Source organism: Falco punctatus (assembly GCF_963210335.1).
Source record: "Falco punctatus genome assembly, chromosome: Z".
Taxonomy (NCBI): Eukaryota; Metazoa; Chordata; class Aves; order Falconiformes; family Falconidae; genus Falco; species Falco punctatus.
The window spans coordinates 28556574-28582008 of record NC_137586.1 but is presented as its reverse complement, the minus strand read 5'-3'; the positions used below and the strand labels follow the sequence as shown (position 1 = coordinate 28582008).

The 25435-nt window shown below is 39.0% G+C and overlaps 1 protein-coding gene across 1 annotated transcript in view; it reads right to left on the bottom strand.

The window, feature by feature from the left end:
* Positions 1-25124, bottom strand: part of ZNF366 (zinc finger protein 366) — a 55252-nt gene extending 30128 nt beyond the window's left edge. Inside the window, 1 exon segment of the mRNA XM_080372239.1 lies at positions 8208-25124. Within this exon segment, the coding sequence (XP_080228365.1) occupies positions 8208-8259 (52 nt within the window). The 5' untranslated portion in view covers positions 8260-25124.
* Positions 25125-25435: the final 311 nt, after the last annotated feature.

The window sequence follows — 25435 nt, the reverse complement described above, 5'->3', positions numbered from 1 at the left end:
ACATCATCAGCAGTTAATTTCACCTTCTGGATGTTGCACGTGTAAAGCAACAGGTACCTCTAAAAAGAAAGTACCAGGTAATATGTGCATGTATGCTTGGAGAAGGGCCAAGGGAGAAGAGGTCTGGATGGGAGAGTTTTCATATAGAGTCTCCAAAACAGATTAGTCAAAAAAGAGTCAAGTTTTATTTAAACATGGGGGAATATTATTAGTCTTCAGCAGGACCACTGTCTGTTGTATTCAATTTGCATTGAATTCTTTGTCTCACACAATTCAGAACTCCTAGTGAAACTGAAGGTTGCTAAAGTGGTAGGAATTGTGTGTTCCAGTAAGATACACTATGCCCTACAAGAACTGAAAGAAGAGGATTTCACCCAGAAACTGACAGAGTTAGGAAAAATATGTTTGCTACTGAATGCTTCTCTTGTTGTCCGGTTCATTAAGAGTAATTACCAGATGATGCTTTCCTAAACATTTAGAAAAGATGAATAGATTTGATTTCATCTGAAGTTTGAGCAGACTTCTTGCTGGAAAAGCTGCTTGGCTGAAAAGGCTGATTAATCCCTATTAACCTCTGTTACTCAGTTGCAATTAAGCTGGCTCAGTAGTGACTTAGACTTTCCCTCTGAATATAAGTTCAATAGGAAACACAGCAAAGGAATTAGAGATCAGTGCCACTCCTAGGACACCACTGTGTTTATTCCATTGCTATCCAAATAGAAAAAACTAAGAAGCATGAACAATGACACAGAGTTAAAAATGGCTCTTCAGGCAAAACACTGGAGTACTGGAGGAAAGTATTTTATATATATCTGCACTGTGATTAGGGACCTGTTTTCTAGACTGCCAGAGCATAAAAGCTGTGTTAAAGCATTGAAACAGTGCTGAATATCAATTTATTGTTCAGAAAAATTATCACCTTCACATACATCTCACAATGGCATTCAAATGAGGCTTCATTTTTAAAATTCAGTTTCTTTTGTTTGAAGAGGAATGTGCTTAGTTCTTCAGTTCCAGCATAAAATGGTATTTCTGACTGATCATATGAAGTGCCCAAGAGGAAGTAATTTAAGATAACTTCCTCTCTGGCTTTGCCCTTCACCTGTGATGCCAAACTTGAGTTTTCTCCTTGACTGAACAGCAAAAAGCAAATGCTTTCCCTTTCTGATCCCCAAAATGCATGGTGCATATTGTCTTTAGTTATTTTAGCTTCTAAAAAGTTTTAAAAATAAACATTAGTTTGTTGCCACAATAAAAGAAAATCTCAAATTTTAAACAAATTGTTATTGCTTCTGTGATTTTGATCAATTGGAAAACAAATCTCTGTGTAAATCAACTAGCAGGGAAAAATTATTGACATTAATTATTTTAAACCAAGACAGATTTAAAATACCAATTTTACTGAATTCAATAAACTAGCATGCAGAGTGGGAATGGCAGCTAAGACTTAGCCAAATGTCATCAGCAGATACTGGAGCAGAGACTAGAGCTACAAACAAGACATTACTTTTTGCCAAAGGTGGGGGGGAGGGGGGAAGAGTGAGAAGAAATTCAACATAGTTTGAAATCTGAAATTCTGAACATTTCCCAAACACTCTAGTAATAATCCTTCACCACTGGTGATGCCAAAGGCTTATTCTGTATGCTGAACACAGTTCAGATTTTCATCACAAGAAAAAAGAAACCAAAACCACCATCAAACCACTGTGACATACCCCATGACTAAGAATGGGCAACCAGCAATATAACATGAAGTTTTGTAAAACGTCACCTTATATATTAAATTGACTCTTTCTCTCAATCCCTACCCCCCATTCCCCATCATTCTATTCATGCTTTTTCCCTGGAAAAATCCAAGTGTCATGTACAAAAACCTGGAATATTTGATAGAGATTATTGTTGTGTTTTGGGAGGAATAGCAGGCAAGACTAATATATAGGCAGGGGGACATAACCCAGAGTATAAATAGTTGTGTGAATTCTGTTCCATCTTACTGTCCAACCACATTCAGTGCCTTCCACTGGGTGCCTGTTCATGCATTTTTTTCTGTGCCTAGTAGTGAAGATTCTGGTGAAAATCCTTACTGCAGAGAGAATCCCAAGCCCTGATCATTTGCCTACAGAATGCAGTGACATCTGTTCAATTGCATTTCTTCATCTGTGCTTAAGCTTAAGTGGGTCTCCCTTTTTGTGGGGCATGAAAAAATAAATTAGTGTATTTGGGATCAAAAGTCTTTAATTAGTGTTTTGATTTTTGTGGTGGAGGGAAAGGATAAGGAGATATGGAGGAGGAGCTGGTCAGCACCATTTCTCTGATGCATGTGACTGCTTCCATAGCATGCTGACAAAATGTTACCTACAGACATATAAAATTATTCTGGAAACCTTGGTGGCTTCATATTGTGAGTGCAGCATTATACAGAAAAACTCTTTGAAATAACATTCACTCTGGTGTGATTCCTTGCTGTAGTGCTGCAGAAAAAATGCTGTTTTCCTGCACCTTCATAAATGGTTTGATTTCTGGGAAGCCTATGAGCACATTGTTGTCAACTTGCTCTTCCAGGAGATCCTCTACAGTTTTCTAGAATTCCTGTCACAGGACAATAGTTTTGGACAATACAAAACACTCTTCATAGCCTCAGAAACCTGCATGAGGGAACCAACCCAGCGTAGGCTGGTGCCTACCAGCTGGGTTTAGAAGCTGATGGATGCTCTAAACACCCCTTTCCTTTTCACCTCCTGGTGCTGTTTTCATTGCAGATATGTTCTAAATCCTTTTAAGAAAAAATAGAGGGGTACAAAAATATCTTTCTACCAGAAGTACTGTAAGAAAGACACTCCCTTTTCAAATAATGCTTTCAAATAATTTTTATCTGAAGTTGAAACACTTAACAGAAACACTACTTGCTTTAGAAAGCACCTCAGAGAGAGGACTAAACCTCAAATAGCAGCTATATTCCAATGTATTCTTCCTGGATATCTTTAGAGTAGATATATGTGAGTTTGGTTTGAATCCAGTGATTTGGGTGTTGGTAACAGCACATACTTTTTCACATTTATGAAGTCATTAGTAGCTGACCCAGCACAGAGCCCTCCATAAAACAAAGTCTTTCGTTCCTGCAAGAAGAGTCCAGCAGTTACACTGCAACCCTAACCAGAGAAGACTAAAGCATAAGTGGCATTTGCACAGTCAGGAACAGCAACAAACCAGTGAAAAGAAACACTGGAAGTCATCTTGTCCCTCCCAGTCAACACACATGTGGCTTATCAGAGGGCCTGGTGTCAGAATAAGCTGCTCCCCAAGAAGGGGCAAAGCCACATGCTCCCTTTCCAGAGCTGCCACACCTGCTTCTCCACATTGGAAACACCACCCTGCAGAATTCTTTCCGTGTGGAGAAGTTAGGTGGTTTCTGTTCTTCATCAGGCTTCCAGACAGAGGACTTCGTGGGTAATGCCTGCTTGCTATGCATTAGCGTTCCTTGTAGGACAGCATCATCAAAGAACAACAGCTAAAAATGTATGACCCTTCTTACAGCCTTGCTTTCAATTTCAAATCAGTTGTGCCTTTCTCCAATTCATTAGCAAAAAGTGATATTACCAATGTATGAGACTCAGTTAATCTTGTAACTTTTCATAATGAAATGAACCTTCAGACTGAATGAACATTTGTATTTTTCAGTGTTCTCTGAATTCTGGTGCTACTAATGAGCATAAGCAGCTGGAAAATTGAGTGTTTCCAAGTTTACTTTTTGTGAATATTGTCAAGGAGAAAATAGGTTTTCAGGAAACACACCTTTTATCCTATTTCTTCTTTTAAATCACATGAATTCATGGATATCCACAAAGTAGAGGGAAAATGTGACAGTGTTTTAGCTTTTCTAGTAGAAGAGGGAGGGAAAAGAAAGCAAGAATGCTATTTTTTTCATCCTTCATCTAAATAATTAATGTGTCTTCCTAACATACAGAGCAGGAAATAAGGAGTGACAGTAAAAAGAAAAGTATTCACATCATTTCTTCCCTTAACTTTCAGATCATGAAAATATTTTCTTTTAATACAAGATCATTTAGCTTCCAGTGACATGAGAATTTTTTACAATACATTACACATTGTTGATTTAGAAGGAAAATGCTGAGTTTTGCTTATCAGGATCAGGGTAACATTAGTATAAAGCCATTTGTCTTACAAAAGCATGTCACAAAGGTATTAAGTTTGGAAGGAATTAAAACAAAGACTAAATAATATTTTTTATTGGATCATTAGTATTTTAGAAGCCAGGCAAGAAGAACTAGTCCTTGCCAGATAGATATGAAGAAAAATCAGACATCCAGCATGCAGTTCAATATGTGTTTTAAATAGCCAGTAAGTGTTAACTTAGGCCTCTTCGTTGAATGAAAATCTGAATATCATCCATAAAATTCTACTGCATTTTAACAGCAATGGAGAGCTCCAGTCTCAGTTTCAGAATATCAGCTTTTCAGCAGAAAGAAAATAATTCCAAGTCACCTTTTTTCCATATTTGTTTCTTTTTGAAGGCTTCACATTATTTGTCTCTCTATAATTCTTCCTTCTGCAATATGACATTCCTTCTTTTTCAGTGGTCTGGGATGGTAAACTAGAACGGGGAAAACTAGTGCATTTACAAAGAAAATGCTCCTTTGGTTTTAACAAGTGGTCTATTTTTGAAAATAGGTTGGGGTGTAAAATCAGTCCAGCAAATGAATGAATAATTTTACAACTATTTGTAGCAGTCTACACAGCATTTGTAAGGTCTGTTTGAAGAAGCAGTTTGTTTCTTTGGATCAAGAACATACATTAGTGCTCAGAAGCTATGTATCGTTTCTTATCAACTAACAAGAAGCTGCTTTTCCTTACATACCTTTGCCTGACTTGTGTCCTTAAACCACGGTCACAGAAAAATCCTGTTGCCTAATGCAGCCTTTATTGCTTTTGTTCCTCATGGTGGTATGCTGCTGACATCTCTGGCTGAATGGAGTGGTCCTTTCAGAAATCAGTCTTTCTGCATCATCAAGGCTTTGCAATATCAAAGACTGAAAACAATGTAAATGCTATCTGGGGTAATCCATAATCTTCTGCCTCTGTACATGAGGCTTGTCTTGGGTTGCTACAATGATTCATCCTCCTGTGCTTCTCCCATTCTAAAGCCTGCACGTATATCTGGCACTACCAGAAACGGCACCTAAAAGGTATGCCAACATGTTCATCGGTGAGATAGATGCACATTGTGCCTCTGAGTCCACCAGTATCTGCTCTACATTCAGATAATCGTAAGGCAAGGCTCTTATTAATGTGCTTGTTTGAAAGAATGCAAAAACAATAAAAAAACTCCTTAAAATCCAAAGATTCAAATTATCTCCTGGTCAAAAATCTATATTAAAAATGCAAAATGTTACTAGGGAGGTAATTCAGTGCTACTATTCTACATCCAAAACTCATGTTCTCAACAGTTTTCACCATTAAAGAAGCTGATCCTAAAAATAAAAAGGCAATTGACACTTGCAGAAAGATTTCTATCAGTTTCTGGTTTTTAAATCAGACCTGTTAACTTGGGATTTCCATGGGCTGCAACCTATTTTTGGAACATCTTTGCCAGTATTAGTGTAGTTTTCATTTTGTTTTTCAGAACAAAAGCAAAATCTCTGTGTCTTCTTTTTCATTATAATTGAGAACAAATCAAATGGAAATAATGGCTTTAATTCTCTAGGTAAACATATACACTGACGGTCTACTTATGTATGCTATATACATAAATATGGCTTTTAGCAATAGAAGCAATAAGACTGTAAGGAAAATAAACAGAGCCTCTCTCTTTTCAGTCTTGGTTCATTGCTTCAAATTTAGAGGGGTTTTTTATAACATTGAGGTGAATAACTGAAAATTCATTTCACAAATATTTAATTTGTGCCATAAGCTGGTAGTAGATCTGCACTCAACGCAGCTTCAGTCTATAACCTTCTCTGCTTGTAAATATCTCAGCATGTGGGATAAGGATAACACATCAGCCAAAAATCTCCTCTTCATGACACCTTGAGGAAGATATTAGTTGTGTTACAAATTACCATTATACTAAATCATGTTACAGTTATCCCAGCAATGAATTATACAATGTGAAAACAAATAAACTGAAAATTATTTTAAAGATGTATTATTTGAAAGAAAAGTAAATCTAATAGGTGAAATCTAAGAATGAAGTTCAAAATTCAAGTTCTATTTTTTACTGTTAAATTATTAAGCATTCCATTAAAAATGCTGTTTCTGTGTGTCATTACTGGGGAAACAGTATGTACTACTTTTGGTCACTTACTATGAGTTTGAACACACATATTCCTTTTTATGTATTTCAGACAATCTCCCAGAGAAATAATTTGTCATATACGTGGTCCATATCAAGAATATATTAATGTTTAGTATCTTGAGAAATAAAATATGTACTTAAAGGCTGGAACTGGCTCTTACCTACATGGTAGACTGAACTTCTGAGCTATCCAAATCAAAACTCACAAGTGATTGCAATCCAGACTACCACTCCGCAGCTGGAGCAAAATACCACAACAGAGTTTATGTACTTTTTTTTTAATGTTTGGGAGACTCCTCTGCTTCTCACTTGAAGTAAAAAGTGGTTTTGCAGTTGTCTGACACGTAGCTGTCAAAATAGCTGTCCAAATAGCTGTCCAAATAATCTATTCAATTTGAGTCAGTATTTAGTCACATAAAACACCGTATCCTGAGCGAAAATGTGGCAAGTGGTTTTCAGGGCAACACCTGGCATTTACTTGCTATTAGCAGAGGATCATTTGTGGCTTAAATATAACCAGATAAACCTAATAATTGGTACCAAACTGGACCGAGCTGCAACATAAAGCTACAGAGTTCAAGAAACAAGTTATTTCCACCTCCCTTTAGCAGAATCCATCCACTGCTGCTAAAGCGAAGGGAATCTACAACTTACCCAGAAATCAGGCTGACTTTGGGGTAGATCACTCCTTCCTACGCAAAAACTTGCAGAAAGATACCAGGTTGAGGGGGAAGAAAATCCTTTCCACTATTTGGCTCAGCAAGGGGTGGGAGCAGAGGGTTGTCCCGGCATGGAAGCACGGGCAGGTGCCCCAGTGGGAGCGGGAGCAGGGCAGCTGGAGCTGCCTGACGGCCCTCCACCATGCCTGCCCAGCATGTGGAGCCAATCTGTCTGGGCTGCAGGCGTCCCGCAGAGGACCCTGCACTTCAGAGAGCTGCAGCTTGAAGAAACACTGCACCAGAAGATGACCAAGCTCTCCTTCTGCAGGGAAATGGACACCTGTCCTGATTCCTTCCCCCACCTCTGCATTCTGCTTTTATAAAAGTGTGGCGCGGAGGGGAGAGGGGGACTTTTCTCTTGCAATATTTGTAATATACTCTTGCATTCAGTCACTCATTCTACATGCCAGTTCTGACTGTTCTGATGGATTTTATGCCCAACATGAAAAATACTGTCAATATCTGCAACAATACAAGCAACAAACGAACATTTGGGTCCATCCCATTTCTGATGCTAGTCATCAGCCTCAGTGTTGTTATATACTACACAACATGTACTTTTTTTTTTTTTTTTCAAGTGAGAACCTGGAACTGTCTTACCATGTCTTAAATGTCACTTACCCTAGACGAATCATACACAGAGGTGAGTACAGATAAACATGTATAATCATAAACACAAGATGGTTAGAAGGAAAAAAAAAAGTCCTAGTAATTATTCGCCCACTATAGCACAGGTTGGTGGGTTGGAGCAGACTTCACTAGTGGCAGATGATATATGAAATGCATCAATTTGCATATGACACGGCTTCTGTCTTTGTTTCAGAAATGACCCAGTGAATCTTGCTGAAACATTCAGGATAAAGCTAGTGAAGCCTGTAACAAGATTCTGGTAGCAGAAGCCATATATGCAAAATTCACAGCAGATTATGTTATGAATATTATCAGCCTCACTGGAAAATACTTTCTTGTCTAGGTTGGTAAAAGCGTAGGCTATTATCACCAGTCTCTAAAACCCAGACTACAGGTATCTATAGCTTAAATATACTGCTTGTCAATGCATATGGTTATCTTTCTACCAGTTAAATGTGTATCTGATTAATGCCTTTTCTTAATACAAAAGCATATATATTGCACTTCTAAAGAGTTAACCATAAAAGCATTTTCACTTAACTTACCAGTTGCTGAAGCTGGAAGGAGTCTTGCCCTAAACTCTCTACCTGCTCTCATGTTGGTAATCTCTGTCTCTCCCTCTCTCTCCCTCCCCCTGTGCAGAGATTGCAGTAAACTTAGAAAACTAGCAGGGACAGTGTTTCAAATGACTTAAGAAAGAGAACAGGAACAATCATTTCGTTCTCTTTTTTTTCAGATGAGTACAGTACCTTCAGAAAGAAGGAAGGAAGGGAGGGGAGAGGAAGTCAACAACCCTTTGCTTTCCTGCAAGAAAATAAGGAAACAGCAGATAACAATCTCGTTTTCTCTCAAACAAAATGTTTGGAAAAATAAATATATCCAAACCAAAAGGAATTCCTTAAGTATTATATCTGCATTATTGGCTTCATAAAACCTACTTTACAGCTTGCTATGTGCAACTACATGAAATGAATTTCTGAAGTAGTGTAGGAATAAGACACCCATATCTTATGCAGAAAAATTAGCCATAAGCTTGCACAGATAATGCAGGATTTTTCTCTAGAGAAGGAGCAGTCACAGATGTATACACATATCTTTTTTCCACAGTGATATAGGTACAAAACTTCCTAAGACACCTCTTTACTATGAACACAAGAAAATAAGACGCTGGATATTTATAGAATGCTTGAAATAAAAAGGGGGATGGAAGGGTTCACAAAAATTATGAGGATCATGGCTTAATATTGGAGTTGCAGTAACAAGTAATTTATCTCGAAGAATTGCATTATAGAAGGCATCCTGATTTATACAAACACAACCAATGTGCTATGTTCTAGAACAGATTTTATACTTTATTTTGTTTCTTTCTTTCCCCAGTAAACATATTTTGACAACCAGATAATGGCCAGCTGGCTGGAGTTATACTTGGGATAGGTTTAGTCCATTGTGCTTCACTGAGTTTTTGTTTGCTTATGCATTTTCCCCTAACTTTATCTATCATCTGAAGACCACTTATAGTGGCTAGATGCTCCCCTTCTTTTTCCCCACTGATTTTTTTTCATTCTAGTATTCTTGCCAGTTAACACTTTCGCACTGTTGCTCGGGCTGAATTTTCAGCTAGCCTTGTAACGTGGTACTGAAGATGGGGCTGCTTATTGATGAGCAATTCAGGGTTGACTTCTGAGAGAGACATAAAACAAAAAGACATTTCAGATAGCCCTCTTTCATAAACTGTGCATCCAAACTTCGTTCTGGGAGCAATAGCTAGATTAATGCTGCTGAAATAAATTGAATTATTGCTGTAAATCCAGTGTTAATGGGAGGATGAGATGGTATGCTATCCCTAAAGATTTTATTTTTTTTAATTGTACAATAATGAGAATTGATAAGCTGCAACCTAACATAGGAAGTAGCTCTTCAGCACCTGTGTTCATTCATGCAGTTCCTGGTGCTATTTCCAGAAGACATCTAGCAATTTTTTGGCTGGAGAGAATTTTATTTTAATATTCAGAAAGTTAAAGCTTCAATAATCAGTAGCTGACAGACCTGTGCAGGTGTTACAAGTGATCAACATCACCAGTGTTTCCTGGAATGGGTGAGAGCTTAACAGGAGGGTGAATTTTAAAAGCAAAATAATGTAATGCACTTAGGGTATGTACTGCAAATGAAGACCTTGATAGTCCCTTGGGAATGGAAGCCCTAATCAAACAGAGCTCTAGTGCATACCAAGCACAAAAGAAGTGGAGGCATGGGAAGCCACTAAATTAATGTGTTGTCCCGTGGGGTCAGTCTAATAACTCAAAAAATTTTGTTCTGTTTTGAAATTGTTTATCAAGATCTTAAAGATGGCAGCAGCTTCCAGGCTTTTAAAGTTTGGTTTATTTATTTATTTGCCAGGCATGCAAGGTTAATGAGACCCTGAAGACTGCCATTACATAGCATTTTGTTTCTCTGCACTGGGAACACATTGCAGAGGTTTAGTTGAAAAACTATATGACCGAGTTAGGATCATTCTTACGTAAGTCACTGAGAGTATGCGTTAGTCTGTGTATCCCTCTGTGAAGGACTTAATTGTCACAGATATCCGTACTTCTTCAAATAGCAGGTTCTCCTTTCTTGAAAACTGTAAAGCTAAAAGGTTGGCCGCAAACATCTATATACCGTTGTCCACGGGTTATAACACTTTGCTATTCTGATTGAAGGAGACTGTGAAAGCTCCTACTTCAGCCATGAAAGCAGCACATGTAAGCTCTTTGCTAATCCTACCTCAGGTCCCATTGCCAGGAGCCTTTCCACCACCCAGGTGCTTCGGGCTTACTTAGTTGCGCCATGCAGGGCCAGGTAAAGTAATCTTGCTTCCCAGTGTGCAGTCACTGTAGCACTTGACTTGCTCTGACTTCTGCCAGTTTCTCCCAGCTGCTGCCAGAAAAGCATAACCTAAGGAAGAAGAGGCACTGAAACTGATTTTCATGCCAGAAAAATTCCTTGCAAGGTCATTGCCTGTGCAAGGCCGAAATCATTGGTATCTAAAGTCAAACAAACCAAGTCACAACAGAAGACTTTATATTTACCCAAGTTTTAAGGGACAAGCTCATCTATTTTTCAGGACATATTTCTGAAAGAAGAGTTAGCCTTTTTTTTTTTTCAACCTTTTCTCACTGTGCTGTTACAAAAATGAAACCACTGATACAAATTCAGAAAGGTACAGTAACCGCCTCAATGCAGGTAAGTGAACAACTTGAAGTGTAAGTGCTTTCCAGGTCCTGTACACAGTCACTTGTAAGGAGTGGCTAGAAAAAAAAATAAAATCTTGTGGTCATGCTCAGGGTAAGTCTTGAAGACCAGGAAGATTCCTCTAGTACCAGTCTATGATCAGACTAGATCTTCAACCAGAGTGATAACTACGATGTTAAGGCCTTGGTTTCTCTCTCTCTCTTTTTTTTTTTTTTCTTTTTCATTTTTTTAACTCCAGAAGGAAATAAATTGTGTTTCACAGGCTCTTTCCAATGACAGCAGGGATGATTTCCTATATGTTCAAAATAAGAATGAAATAAACAAGTTCAGCAGGCTAAAAATAATTTGAGCCTCTATCCAGCATAGCTAGAAAAGAACATAGAGGTAACTGCAGCAGCAATAGTATTCCACTTCATTTTGGGAAAATGAGACCAGATGCAAAACCCAGAGACATTTACTGGTTTGCTTCATTGCTTTAAGACAATAACCATACATATCTGAACTGTCTGTGAAAAATAAGATTAATATGTTCCTTCTGGCCTACAGAATACCTGTGGCATTTTAGCTGAGTAAAAACAATAGGCTTCTCACTTAGCAACAAAAAACCTGAAGGACACCTAATTGTTTTCTGTAAGTCACTCTCTGCTATGCTTTCCTGGTTGCTTTTCTGCATTGCATGTTTACCGCAGACTGTTCAGGAGTGAGCTGGCAGAATGCTAATGGGACTAGAGACAAGCAGAGCTGAGCCTAAAGGGCTCTTCGGCACTGCAATGTGTGGGGAATGTGGCTCTAGTTACCGATATTCGATATTTGGTTATGTGTTGCAATTTGTTGTATTGCTATGCATTAAGCCTGCATACATTGTTACACGATAATATATATCCAGGGTTGTTGTTTGGTTTTTTATTATTATTTTATTTTTGCAGTCATACTATATGTATGTAACACAACATTTCATTTCTCAGATTAGAAAACGTTAGCATATTAGAAAATATTCCGAAGTTTTTACAGTACCACCTGCTTTTCACAATCATTGTATGATTAAAGTGTTCTCACAACTATGTGCTTGTACAGCTAGATTTACTACTCTGTCATCTGCATATTTTTTACTTTTTGAGTCAGGTAATATCTAATCACCACTTTAATGAACTATTAGCAGTTACAGACTATATCCTTCAGACCAGCCACATTTGTCAATTGTTTGGGGCAGAGAAAAGTGGAAATCTGTATTAAAGAGAGGAGCTTTCCTGGCAATAAATATCTTATTATAATTTAAAGTGGCCTTTATAACTTATCATGGGCCAAACTCATTTCTGGTAAATGACATTGGCTGCAGTCATTTAAAGACAGGCTTTTCCTGTACCCTGTATGTAATCATCACAACTACCTTTATTAAAACAATACCATCAAAAGCTATTTTAAAATAAGATGGTATGATTAACAGGATGTGTTTTCATCTTTTAACATACGTAAAGTTATGTGAGTAGGATTGTGAGCCCTATTCAGGTCAGAGGTGGACAAGAACTTGACTTTGGTCAGTGACTTTGAATTTGGTGTCATGTTTGAAGATCTGTAACATGTGGAAGGTTGCCAAAGTATCCACCAAGTTTTTTGGTGGTTTCTCAAAGCTGGCTATTTGACAGCAGTAAAGGCTGCAGTTTTATGTCTACTTAGACTGGGAAACTAATCCAGCACTTCTTCTGGTCTTTCTTGGTAATCTTACTTAATTGCAAGTACTCATGTACTCTAATGTCTACTGTGTACTTTAGCACCTGAAATTACTTAACATGTTCACAGGCTTAGGCTGAGCATCTAATGCTGTAAAATGTGTCACTCTTCAGAAAATACCAGGAAAAGGCATATTTGCATATCCTTCCCTGTGCAGTGATGTTTCTTACTTTGTTAGCTCTGATAATATGACAGTATTTCTTCTGGAAACTCATCTTTCAAGATGAGTTTGAAATTTATATGGATTTATCTAGTTTTTGTGATCAGTCTGTAATTGCAGTAATTTTCATTTTAATTGTTTTAGTCACTTAGCTAATGTAGTGTCTGTCTTATATGAAGTAGATAGTGGTAAATAATTTTTGAGATACACTTTTGTCCTTTAGTTTGTAATATTTTTCCAGAGTATCCAACAGTTGTGCTACAACTGAAGTGCTGTAGGCATATAAAAAAGGCCCTTTCTGGAAGCAAAATATAGTGAAAACCTACCACCACTGCTACCAAGTATTGCCCCTCTGATTTATAGCTGATAGGCTGTAAAGCCAAGAAAACTCTTGGGAAATCAGTATTCCACACCTGTGGGAGGGATAATAAAATTGTCTCTAAACCTTTTGCAAACTTTTGGTGCTTTAGAGAAAGAAAGAGAGAGAGAAAAAGAAAGAAAGGAAGAAAGAAAGAAAAAGAGAAAAAGAAAAAATGAATCTGTGTATTTCTTTTGGGTTGGGGTTTGGGGATGTTTATTTATTTTGAGTTTGGGCTTTGATTTTCTTGTAATTGTGGGTTTGTTTTGTACCTTGACACTTGGGAAATACTAGGCAAAGCACACACGGTACTCTTGTAGTCCTCATTCATTTGCTGCTCTTACCAGCTGCTGTAAGACTTCTCCATAACTGGAGGTAATTATATTAGGTCACAAGCGTATTAAAGGCTACAGCCAGTAGTCAGACAATGTAAAATAATTCACTGCCTGTGACAGAGCATATGGATTGACACATGAGCTCACAGGAGTTCAAAGCAGTTATCAACAAATAAAAAGCGAGTGTTAAGACATCTAGCCAAGAATAATGAGGGGGAAAGAAAAGCAGAGCTCTTAGGTCTGTTATATTTCCTCTGTTTTTTAAAATGTTTAAATGGGGTTTGGTTTTCATCCTTTTTTATTATTATTTATACAAAACACTTTTTCTAAGACTGCTGTTGTTTTGTAGAAAAGCCTTTGGTTATAACTTAAAGCACAGGGGAAAAAAAAACATTTACAGAAAAAACTTCAGACTACACTAGAAGTCTTGCCACGGGGATTTCTTCAGCTGTACATGTTCCTTTTGCTCACCAGGACTGTTCACGTCAGTTCATACACCAAACCCATACCCTGATACACCGCTGCAGACAGCCATTTTGTATATCCATAATGCCAGAATATCCCTTCTAAGAATTTATGACTCAGTAGACAGTGTTGCATGGTTCCTGGTTATTTCAGGAGAAGCTGTCTGTTTGTGTTGTGTGACTGACGACAGTGTTATCTTGTTGGGCAGTTTTAATTATTTTTTAAAGTCTGTTGAGATTTTTGACCAGCAACACTTGGTCTTAGACAACAGTCATTGAAAAGGAGGGTGGAACAGATGTGGAGCAGAGCAGAAGACTGAAGCTACAGAACAGGTATTGTCTCTGGGCTGTTAGACTTGCATGACTGTGTGTTGAATTTTCTGCAGGTTTTTTGTCTTTGTCAAGCATGGACTTGAAATGCTGGATGCTTTCTCCTGCTGCTTGAGGTAGAGCATTGGAAATAGACTGAAGCTAGAAGCACTGGTGGGATGGATGCATTCAAATAAACTAGCAGGAGTTTGGTACAAGCACCAAAGGAGGTAAAAGCCTGTGTTGTTAACAGGCCAAGAACTCTTCTAGTTTCAATCTGTTCTCTGAAAACCCACAGAGCAGCAGAGTGACACAGAGAGCATCGATGCATATGAGCTTGGAACACTGATCACACAATTAACACATGAATAGCAGGTGGCTTTTCCAACAGTCATTTATCAAGGAACAAAGAAAGCTGTAGGTACAAGAAGTCTCATGCATACCTTTCCCATCGCATATAATTTGACTATAAGCCAACCACTTTATCTCACAAATATGGCAGCCTAGGTGAACCTTTGAGCTCTCCCCGCTAGGCAACGTGGCTGCATGGCAGTGGTCTCCCCTTGAGCTGGGACGCCTCTCAAGGTTTCTCCTCATTGCTGAGAGACCTTTTTACCAACAGATCTATAGCAAGCAACCAATATTGTGCATTACCTTGCAGTATGGTAATATTGATTGGTGACTTGGTAACTTCAATTTTGTCTTCATAACTTCAGTTAGTGCCTTGGTAACTTTGATTTGTTACTTGATAACTTTGGTTTGTGTATTGGTAGACTGGAATCATTGTTCAAATGATGGTGCTGTACAATAGCGTGAACCTTGCCAGTGAACTTCATTAAGTCACACCTTTATAACATCATATCAAAAGCACTTTTGCTAATGCTTTTGACAGTGGTCCTTTAAGTGATCTAAATAACTGATTTGCAACTGTTCATAGTGACCACCTGCACACTGTTTGCAGCTTTTTGCTGTCTCCTTCCAAGAAGGAATCCTTCCTAAAAGCTGCTGTTAGGTCCAATTGCTTTATGCTGTTTGAAGTCTCCTAACTTCATAGGACTGGTTCTTCCTTTCCCACTAATGTATATCACAACTGGTCCCTTTTCACAGGGCTGCGTTAGACACTAAAGTATTAGTGGTACTGTGTGGTTTCCTTCTCACCGGACTGTCCCTTTGGGAGATTTTCTCAGTCTAGAACACTGTCAGACCCAGACAACAACATCTGATCATAATTCCTTTTCTTGTGGTTGGTGGGGTTTTTCTGGTGAGACTGAGGCCTCAGATCAAGAGAAAATAAAATTCTCTGGCTGTATAAGTTCTCTACCCTCCACCCTCAGCTGCGTGGGCTGCTCCCCAGGCCCTGCCCCGCTCTGCCTATATTGCTTTTCTGTTTAGGAGTGAGACCCATCTACACAATGGTGAAGTGATCCCAGACACACAGTCTGGACAGAAACCGCCACGACCTCCAGTAGATGCCATCTTGGGGAAAGCTACCTAGAAGATGAACAGTCAGTCTATATACAGCATTGTCGTTTCTGGTTTGTCATAACGTGTCTGACAATGAATAGGTTAATAAGCTGGGGAAAGAGAAGAGAAACCCAAAGGAGCTCCTGAATCATCCCTCAGCATGGGGATGCCATCAGACAAGCCTGTTGTTCCCTTCTCAGACATGCTGTTCACTTTTCTTTTATTGGTCTGAAACCATCTACATTGCAAAGGCTGGTAGCTTACATGATGTGGGAACCTACATTCTCCAGGCACTGAGCATGAAAAGGGGGGAAAGAGAGTCTGTACGTTCTTTGCTTGGCAGCCATCCCATCCACAGAAGTTATGTCCGCACAGTACGTGCCCAGGTGGCTCCAAACCAGGTGGTTAACAAATAGCAATAACATAAAGAGCAGGTTTCTTCTGTGTTCTTTCTCTTAATAACTTCAACATCACAGTTCAGGCTGTGGGAGTGAATCAGCACTCCCAGGACCATACTGTAAACAGCTGTCAACAGGGAGCAACTGGGAGTGACATAATTCTCATGCTTAGATGAAGTATTGTTTTTGTTAATTTTCCACATGTAAAGTTAAAATGTGGATTAAGATTTTCATGATGCATGGCAAGATTGGTTCCAGCCTGCCCTGTATAACTGTGAAGATTATCTTAATCTCTTACATCAGCATGAACCCTGTGAAGTCCACCAAATTATTTTGGATTTAATGTGCTGATAGAGCATTACAAAAACTGTCACCAATTGTTTTTCTTGTAATCATTTTTTTTCTGCACCCATCAAGAAAATAAAATTATGGATATTAGAAACCTATTTGATACTGCAGACATAATATAATGATAAACCCAGGCTTTCTTTGGCTCCTGAATTAACTGCTTTCTAATGAAAAATTGTTAGATTACTTATGAAATTGTTCCTGGTTATTATTTTATTTTTAAGTCTAAGATGAACAAAAGTTTACACTTAAACTGCTAAAACATTAAGTGCTAAAATCTCAAAGTTGTTATATAGGCTTCATCTCCTTTCTCATGTATATTTCCAACCAACTGCATGAGTTTTGATTTTCTGTGCAAGAGGAACAGGCTTATGACATATCTCTGCTTGGCCAGTCTGGATGTCTAGTTTTCACCGTGACTGAGCTCACTGAAAAGGTCTGTGCTATTCTGAGTACCTTCCAGTTCCTGTGTGGACCAGGAACCACTGAGGCCAATACACCTGGCTTTTCCAGCCACTCGCCTAGGCAGAGAGTGTGTTGAAAAAGCTAGCAGGATTTATTGAAATGTCTGGTTTTCGTGCAAAGTCTGCTTTCAGGTTGAAACCAAAACAGAAACTGAAAGTCTGATTCTGGTTATGTCTATAATTTCTTTGCTCTAAGTGAACAGAACAATTGTGGAGTCATGCTGGGAAAAACCTGGCGCTTTAAATGTCCCACATGTGGTAGAGGGAAGGTCCCAAGGGGGGCGTGAGAGGTTTCTGCTAAGAACAGAAATAAAAGGCAAGATTGTTTAGGGGCAGTATGGTTCTGGTTCAGAACCTAGGAAACTGATTCTCCATGGGTGAAAATGTTCATGAAACAACTTAGAACAGTAAGGAATGGGGTTTTTTCCAAGTCACTTTCCAAGGGATGGCATTTCCAAGAATGCACGCTGAATGTGATTCAGTGCAGGCTTAACAAAAAAAACACTCAGATAAGGTATTTTTTTCTTCCACTGGCTAGAACCACTGACAAGCTGTGTCATGCAGGGGGAGGGGAGAGGAGGAGGGAGGAGGAAGGATCATAGTCTCTGACAGACAGCTGCCTACACCATGCTGATTCCTTGCATCTACCTTGCACAATGGCTGCACCACAGATTTAGCATTCATGGCCAGAGATGGAAAGTAGCACACGCTCAGGGATCATGGAAAGGCCACCATGTGTCTCTGCAAATGAGGATCCCTGCTCCCTAGCAAGGGACAGTCAGACATTTTCATATCAAATTCAGTTAATTATTCTTGCATTGGCAGATTTAGAATTTAATTCTTGAATTTCAATAGTATTTTTTCAAGTCCATATATTTTTCATTATTTCTCGTGTTTGCTCAGTGTTTGCCTTCATTCAGTTCAGAAAAATAAGATTAATCAGATATACCATCCTTACAAATCAGGTTTGGTATCATTTATCGGGTTTTTTTGGTTTTACAAAATCCAAAGTAAAACTTACCTTTTGGTAACACATTCATCTGAAAGATATTTCAATAATCATTAAGTTTTGTAAATCTTTATTTTTTTGGTTTTGGAAAGCAGTAAAATTTGGACTTGAACTACCTATTGATTACTTCTAACATTTTTATTGTGACTAGCGAATAGCACACTCATAAAACTTCTTTAATGCAATAGTAAAAAAAATAACTCACAAACTGTGAAGACTTTTTTCTTTTATTTTCATTCCCCCATGGCCAGCTGTAATACAGATTCCCTTTTCATCTTCTTTGCCAACAGCTGTCACTAAACCAGCTACATGGAGAGATCAACCACACAAAGGTCCTCTGTGTGTTAGCACTAATAATTTGCTCCTGTAATCTGCTAAGCAAACAGTCCTCAGTCTTTGGTGTGTCTCATCATTTTCACAGACTTCATAAAAGGCAGTGTCACTTAAGAATAAGATTTGAAGCACTTCACAGTTGCAAGACAGTTCACATCCTAGTAGAGAATAAAGCAGGAGCTAAGTACTTCATAAAATATCATCCATTCTTGGAAAAAACCTAAAAATTCTGGTTTGCTAGGCTTTTTACTGTGTTCTGTGTGCCATTGCTATAACGGTTCTAGCCTCACAGGTCCCTGTGCTATTTCCTTGGAAGACAGAGGAAGCTCAAGCGTGGCTGTTCATGGGGACGGGGTATGTCCAGGTGAGCACCACAGAGAACATGTAGGCACCAATGCTCAGCAGTGCTAACTGATGAGGAAACCTCTTCACCCCCGGTCCCTCCAAATGCACGGCAGGGGCTGATCCACCAGGAGAAGAAATGCTGAAGGCTTTCTGTTTCTTGCACCAGCTAGCAGGTCCCAGCACTCGAGCTCAGGAAAGCAGAGCTGTGGTTTGTGCAACCATGTGGTCTCAGTATTCTGGACTGCTTTGGGTTTGTGGCTGTGGGACATGATGCAGAAGAGGGGAGCCTGGATGCCTGAGCCCTCAGCAAAGTCAGTGGAGAGAGAGAGACAGAGCCGTTCAGAAGACTAGTCAGAGCACATATGTTAGATATCTAGAATCAGACAGTGTGAATACATCTCTTGGGTGTTAATGTTGTCTCAGATAAGCTCTAGTTGTCTTATAAAGCATCCCATGGGTTGATCACAGTTCAAAGGGGAAGCAGAGCCCACAGAGATCCCTACTTTTCTCATGGCTGTCTCACTTCTCTCTTCATCTGGTCGTAAAATGACTTCATGCCTTGGGAGCCCCTGGAATAAGGAAGAAGATGAGAGAATGTGCTGTAAACATAAATGTGACCTTCCTAGCAGGCTTCCCACTTCTGGCAGTCATTCTTCCAGCTGGGCTGCAGAAGGGCAGGAATGAACTACTGGTGGTGAAGAGAAGGAAAAGCTGGGACAGAGCTGCAGTACTTAGGGCAGGAAGGGTCCCACAGGCAGTACTGAGGTGTGGAAACCTGTGAGTAAACAGTGCCACCAGGCACAGTGATTCATTAAAGGGGTAGCTGCGGTTTGCTGGGTCACTCAGAAACCTCAGCATCGCTGTGCAGTGTGCATGTACCAGGGGGAATGGGGGCACCAGCACCTTGAACAGGTTCTGTCACTAAAACATAATGCTGGGAAGTCACAGACTCATGAATTAACCACCTTCTGGAAGGTGGGTGAAGGGGCAAGGGGAAAGGTATCATTTTAGACCCTTACCCAAAGGCCACCTGCAAGAGCTCTTGGATTGACAGCTCCTCTGCATCTTCAGCAAAGGGAGCTTGTGAGATGGCCAGAGACCTTCACCCTCCCTCTCCTTTAGGCAAAGAGGGAACTGGTCTTTATTTATTTATTTATGTTCTGAGCTTTCTTCCTAGTTTGCTGTTACAGGTCTTGGGACAGCGCATAGAAATGTAGGGACTTCCCCTCCCCTCCTGCTCATGTTTTCAGACCTCATTTTTTCAGGGTCTTTATTTTCATATCCTGAAAATAAAGGAAGACTTCCTTACCTATTATATATATATTTATATATTATCTATTATGCATTCGTTATTTTGGATTCCTGCTATCTCTATGGGCTTTCTTGCAAGCCAAAACAGATTTAAATTCCATGCTATATTTTGTGTGATGTGTATTCAAGGAAAAAAAGGGGAAAAATTTCAATTGATATTCACCTTTTATCTGTAGTATTGTCTAGGTGAAGACTAAATATGATACCTAGAAATTATAAAAAAAACAACATGAGGATGGTGGGGTTTCAGCCTTCGCAACATCTCTGTCACAGTTTTAGGAGAGCTAAGTATTATTTCAAGAAATTATATGGTTTTCTGAGAGGGTAAATTTCAGGTGAAGTATTCTAAAACCAGTGCCTTCTACATGGCTCGACCATTGACTGAGCCATATGACAGGAACAGCACAGTCTGGAAACTGCTTTGAATCCTCCTGATTTCATCTCACCAAAGTTATAGCTCTCCACTCAATCCATTTTGACAACTCATTTCTTTTACAATAGCTATAAAATTGGAAGGTAAGAGCAGTAACTCAAATTAGTTATTTTAGTATTGTCAGTCCTTTCTGTCATGTCTGTTCTTTGTTACGTTAGCTCAAAAGTATTAAAATATGATTTTGTTTGCTATTGCAGAGCAGCAAGCATGCTGTCAACATTAAACAAACAGTTATGATTACTACATTTTGAAAAGCACGGCCTTAAGCGAGCACTGACATATTCACATATTGTGGTCTTTGCCTTTTATACCCTTTTTTGCTAAAGCAAAACAATTACATTTTGTCTAGATAAACTTGTGCGTTCTGGTGCATTCTGTAACGAATCAGTAGATTTTGTTTATGTATTTTGGATAGAACCCCGGATAAGTAGGTTACAGAAGATAGTACTAGCGCTAATATCACCAAAAATTTCATTTGCAGTAAGTTTAAATAATTCTCTAACTATGATTTATTAAAGGAACGTTTTCTCCATTTTATATCAATCAACAGCAAAACATGACACTGTAGTTCCCTGAACACTACTCAGTTCCTGCAAGGTGCTGAATTCCCCAGTCCTCATTGAAAAGAAGAAGTGAGGACGTTCAGCAACTGCTTGGTAGGAGCCTCTGTTACTCCCAAGCACAGAAACTGTTAGTTAAAGAGTCAACTACTAAAGTTAGTACCCCAAAGACAAGCCACTGCCTTCATCTCCACAGCAAATGCCCATGCTTGAGTGTTCTGCATAAGCTGTGGTTCCCAAGCTAAGTCCTTCTCACCAGCTTTTAAAAGGTGTCCAGTTTCTGATTTGAAATGCTAAATTCAATGTTTAAGCACGTGGAGGATGCTTATGCAACTATCTATCGGAATACAAAACCATATTAAGTAGAGGTGATCTGTGTGAGACTCCTGTGTTAATTCTTCCAGCCTTTGATGAGTTGCCCCACCTGCCTTACTTCAATACATCAGGTGTTTCTTTGTTCCAGTGTTACACATTTGATAAAAATAGTCCTCTACATCTAGTTGGATAGACACTCTGTAGCTTGGTATTTATCCTTTCCTTACAGTCTGTCTGATTTTAAGAATAGAATATGCTAAAAAACCCCCATCATTACTTATTCAGAATAATTTTCTGTGTAGTATGAGAAGCACGGGGCGGGGTGGAATTCACCTATTAAAAATCTGGTTCTGAGGCTGGAAAGCAACAAAACATAGAACTTCTGGCAGTCTGTAAAACTTTCTCATTTTCAGGCTGACATTTTACCGAATTAATAGGGCACTCCTTATGATTTGAAATGGCTCATAACAATAGACTGTAAAAAATTATTTAAAACCTACCAGTAAAGCTTTGTGAAGACTCACACAAGAAGCCAGCTTGTTCCAGCTACTAGCCTCAGTCTTTACACACTTCTCTTGTCCCATTGCACCCAAGGATGAAAGAAATATTGCTATTAATATAGCTCTTTTGCGCCCAAACTTCCTGTAGGGCCTGAAAGAAACCAGACTTTTTTCCATCTCCCTGCCTGCTTTTCTTTTCTCCAGGCAAGGCTCTTTCCAGCATGCAGGCAGAGCAGAGTAGGGTTTCCACATGCAAGCCACAGAATTGCCCCATCCCATCCCATCCCATCCCATCCCATCCCATCCCAAGCAGGAAAAATCATGAAAGTAAGGTAATTTTTTGGTATCCCAGTTAACAAACTTAAGTCTCAGCAGCTGGCATTTGGCATGCTTTTTAAAGCCATGCCATTTCTTAAGACAAGTTGATTTCCCAGAGATCTTAAAGAAAACAAGAATATTTTAAATATAGGTTATTTAATTTGAACTGGAGCTATTTTTAAAGTTCCTTTTTATTTCTGTAGGGTTTTGACAGCTTAAAGTTGGTGTAGTCCTTTTGGATCTCAGTTGATACTGTTCTGAATGTTCTGAAATCAAACCAAAGATAAACTTGATATATGCAAGAAACAGCATGGGTTTCTGAAGAGCAAACTTTGTGAGCAGCTATGCATTTTAATAAAAGATGTCTATACTGCTAAATTTCTATATGGGTAGAGTTTTTTGTTTTCCTGCAGAATATTTAGGGATTGAAGTATCTCAACAGTTAATCCACTCACTGTTGAGGCTTGGTGTCTGAGAGAGATGTAACCAAAGCAGCCACTGTGTACTAGCAATGTTGTGCAACCATTTTTGAGAAGGGAAATCAAAACCAGCACACTCAGTTTGAAACTACAGGAGAACTAAATGTTGGCACAAGAGAGGTAAATCAGAATTTAACCAGGACAACATGGACCTAATCTCTTATTGCCCAAAATGCTGATGAATTTCAGCCAAATACTTGAATCCGGGGTTTCTTATCACCATGCCTGATGATGAATCCCTGCTTCAAGGGGTAACCTGTTACTACTAAGTGGTAAGCAATAAGACTTTGGAGTAACTTGTCAACCAGCGAAGAAAGAGTTGTAGTGGTCAGGTAGTTTCACAAGAAGCTCCACAAAACAGTGGGGATACTTAAGTAAGGTAGCACATTTTCAGAAATTGAAAGGTATATATATGATCCCATATCTTTACTGTGGAATAGCAGTAAATGTTCTTAAAAAAGCTTTAGGTCACTAAAAATCCACCGCACCTTTTATTTGTCTTGAACTGCTTTATTTATTTTCAGTTCTGATTTACATTTTCTACAGCATCTGAGTTCAAACTAACTGTATATGCTAACACATTTATCACTTCAAATTTGAAAGAATATTCTTCAGAGTCACTCAGTGCTGGTTCTGCATTTACCTCACAGGGCAGGGGTAAATTCGGGTTCCCTTTTCCTTCTTCAGCTTGCAAGTATATGAAAGAACAGCCACAATCTGGCACAAGGAAAGGAATTTTTTACATGGGTGTTTAATTAGGGATAATTAGATGAAATTAAAAGAAGGAAATTTTAGGATGAATGTCAGGAAAACCTCCTTGACAGCGAGACATTTCAAATTGTGAAATAGTCTCCTAAAGGAAATGGTGGAAACTCCAGTACTTAGGACTTTTAAAGGTGACTGGGCAACACAATGGAAACTATAATGTAGGAAACAAGCAAGCCATGTGGACAGAAAGGCATTAGGCACAAGCTAATGCTTATTTTCTATGTTTGCATTTCATCATGTGGAACTGCAGCAGCACAAAGCAGCACAATGGTTGACATCAACCCAGAATTGCAACAATCTATAACTGTGACCACAGAACCACTGGAGAACCACGCACAGCCAGAGAGAGTGGGAGTGCAAAGACATCTGTCAAGCCACTTCTAGCACTTCTTGTTTGGGGTAAGGGAACACGTCTGTCCCTCAGCACCGGTAGAGCTGCACTTCCACAAAAGCACGTATCTCCTGGTAGTCTCTTTCCACTGCTGTAAGAATGGTGGAAAATTAATGTTACACTATGGCGTTATCTGGGCTTCCAGGAATCTATGTAATGTCAACGTACTTCCTCAGAGTCATCTGTCTTTTGTGTGTGGTGAAAGTTAATGTCAAGAAATGTGTAAGTATACAAAAGTTTAGTAAAACTGATGAAACAGCTGGTGTTGCTGCCCCTGAATCTGACTCCTAAATGAACTTTCTGGTTTTCCCCAAGAGCACTTTGGGTCAACAACAAAAATGTTGTGCCGCACTTCTCCTGAACTAGAATAGGTGTGGCGCTGAAAATAAAAAACTGAGAGAGCACAGACCATGAGACATCTGTGCAGGGGCATTCCCCTTTAGGGGAAAATATAGGGCTCATCTGACGCTGTAAGCATGTTGTGAGCCTTCCCACTTGTTTCCAAACTCCCGCTGAGAACAGAAATACAAGAATCAACCCAGCACTTCACAGCAAAACAACATTTGCACCACATACTATGAAAATCACTGCTGTTCCTTTGTGAATTGTTAAACATTCATGGTTTAGCATTGGTGAGTGTGTGGTTATTTTTAATCCTGGATGTGCTCGGCAATGTGTCAGTGGTTATCTAAATATGACCCCTAGTGTTCAACTTGGATGACAATAATTTAAGAAAACTAAAGCCCTTGCTAGATGTCCTTTAAGAAGAGTGTCATCTTTTCTGGTTATCCCAATATCCTAACCCAGAAAATTAATACTCAATCATTCCTGTTGTGCAGTAAAAGTTCTTGAGCTCATACCATTTTCAAGGCATAGAACACTGAAGAATCATATGAGGATTTTAGTGGTAATTGTTACAAGCAGGGAATAATCTACATTGAAAAACGTTATTGCAATATTTTACTGTTTGCAGAAAAAGAAAATCTTAAGCAATAAAGCTGCTAATGGTAAAGCACCAGTGGAAGCAGTGGTACACTGCTATGGATTGCATCACAAGGACAGTGATGAAGACTCAGTGGTACAACGGCTGGTACAAGAAATGGTGAGGTAGGTCTTTTTTAGTTTTGTTTCATTCTTGATGCTGCCACTAATATTCTGGTGTCCTTTTCAATAGGTTAAATACTTTTCTGTTCTTGTGTTTCCATCTTGACAAAAATTCACAGACACATTTTTTTGTTTGAGGTTTTTGAGATTTTAACAGTTTGCTGTAACACTGCATGAGATGTTGGATAAAAAACAGAATAAAATTTACTTGCCACCTGCTAGTTTTTAATTACAGGAGAAGGCAGGGAGAAAATCTACATGTATTTTATTTGATTCAAACAATCAGAGCACAATGTGGGACCATAGGCTGCAGAAGTGTGCAACATCATCAGGTGACACTGCAAGTTGCATGATGTTAAGAGAGGAAGGGCAAAGGTCCAGGCTGCAGATGTCTACCACTGCTCTGCATGTTGCAGTTTAACTCCACCCAGCAACTAAGTCCTGTTCAGACACTTGCTCACACTCTGTACTCCCCCAGTGGGATGGAGAGAAGAATCGGGAAAAAGATAAAAACTGTGAGCTGAGAAAAGAACAGTTTAATTATAGAAATAAAGTAAAATTTAATTACAACAACAACAATAATAATAGTAGTAGTAGTAGTAATAATAGCGATAATAGTAATGAAAAAGGAGATGACAAAAAGAA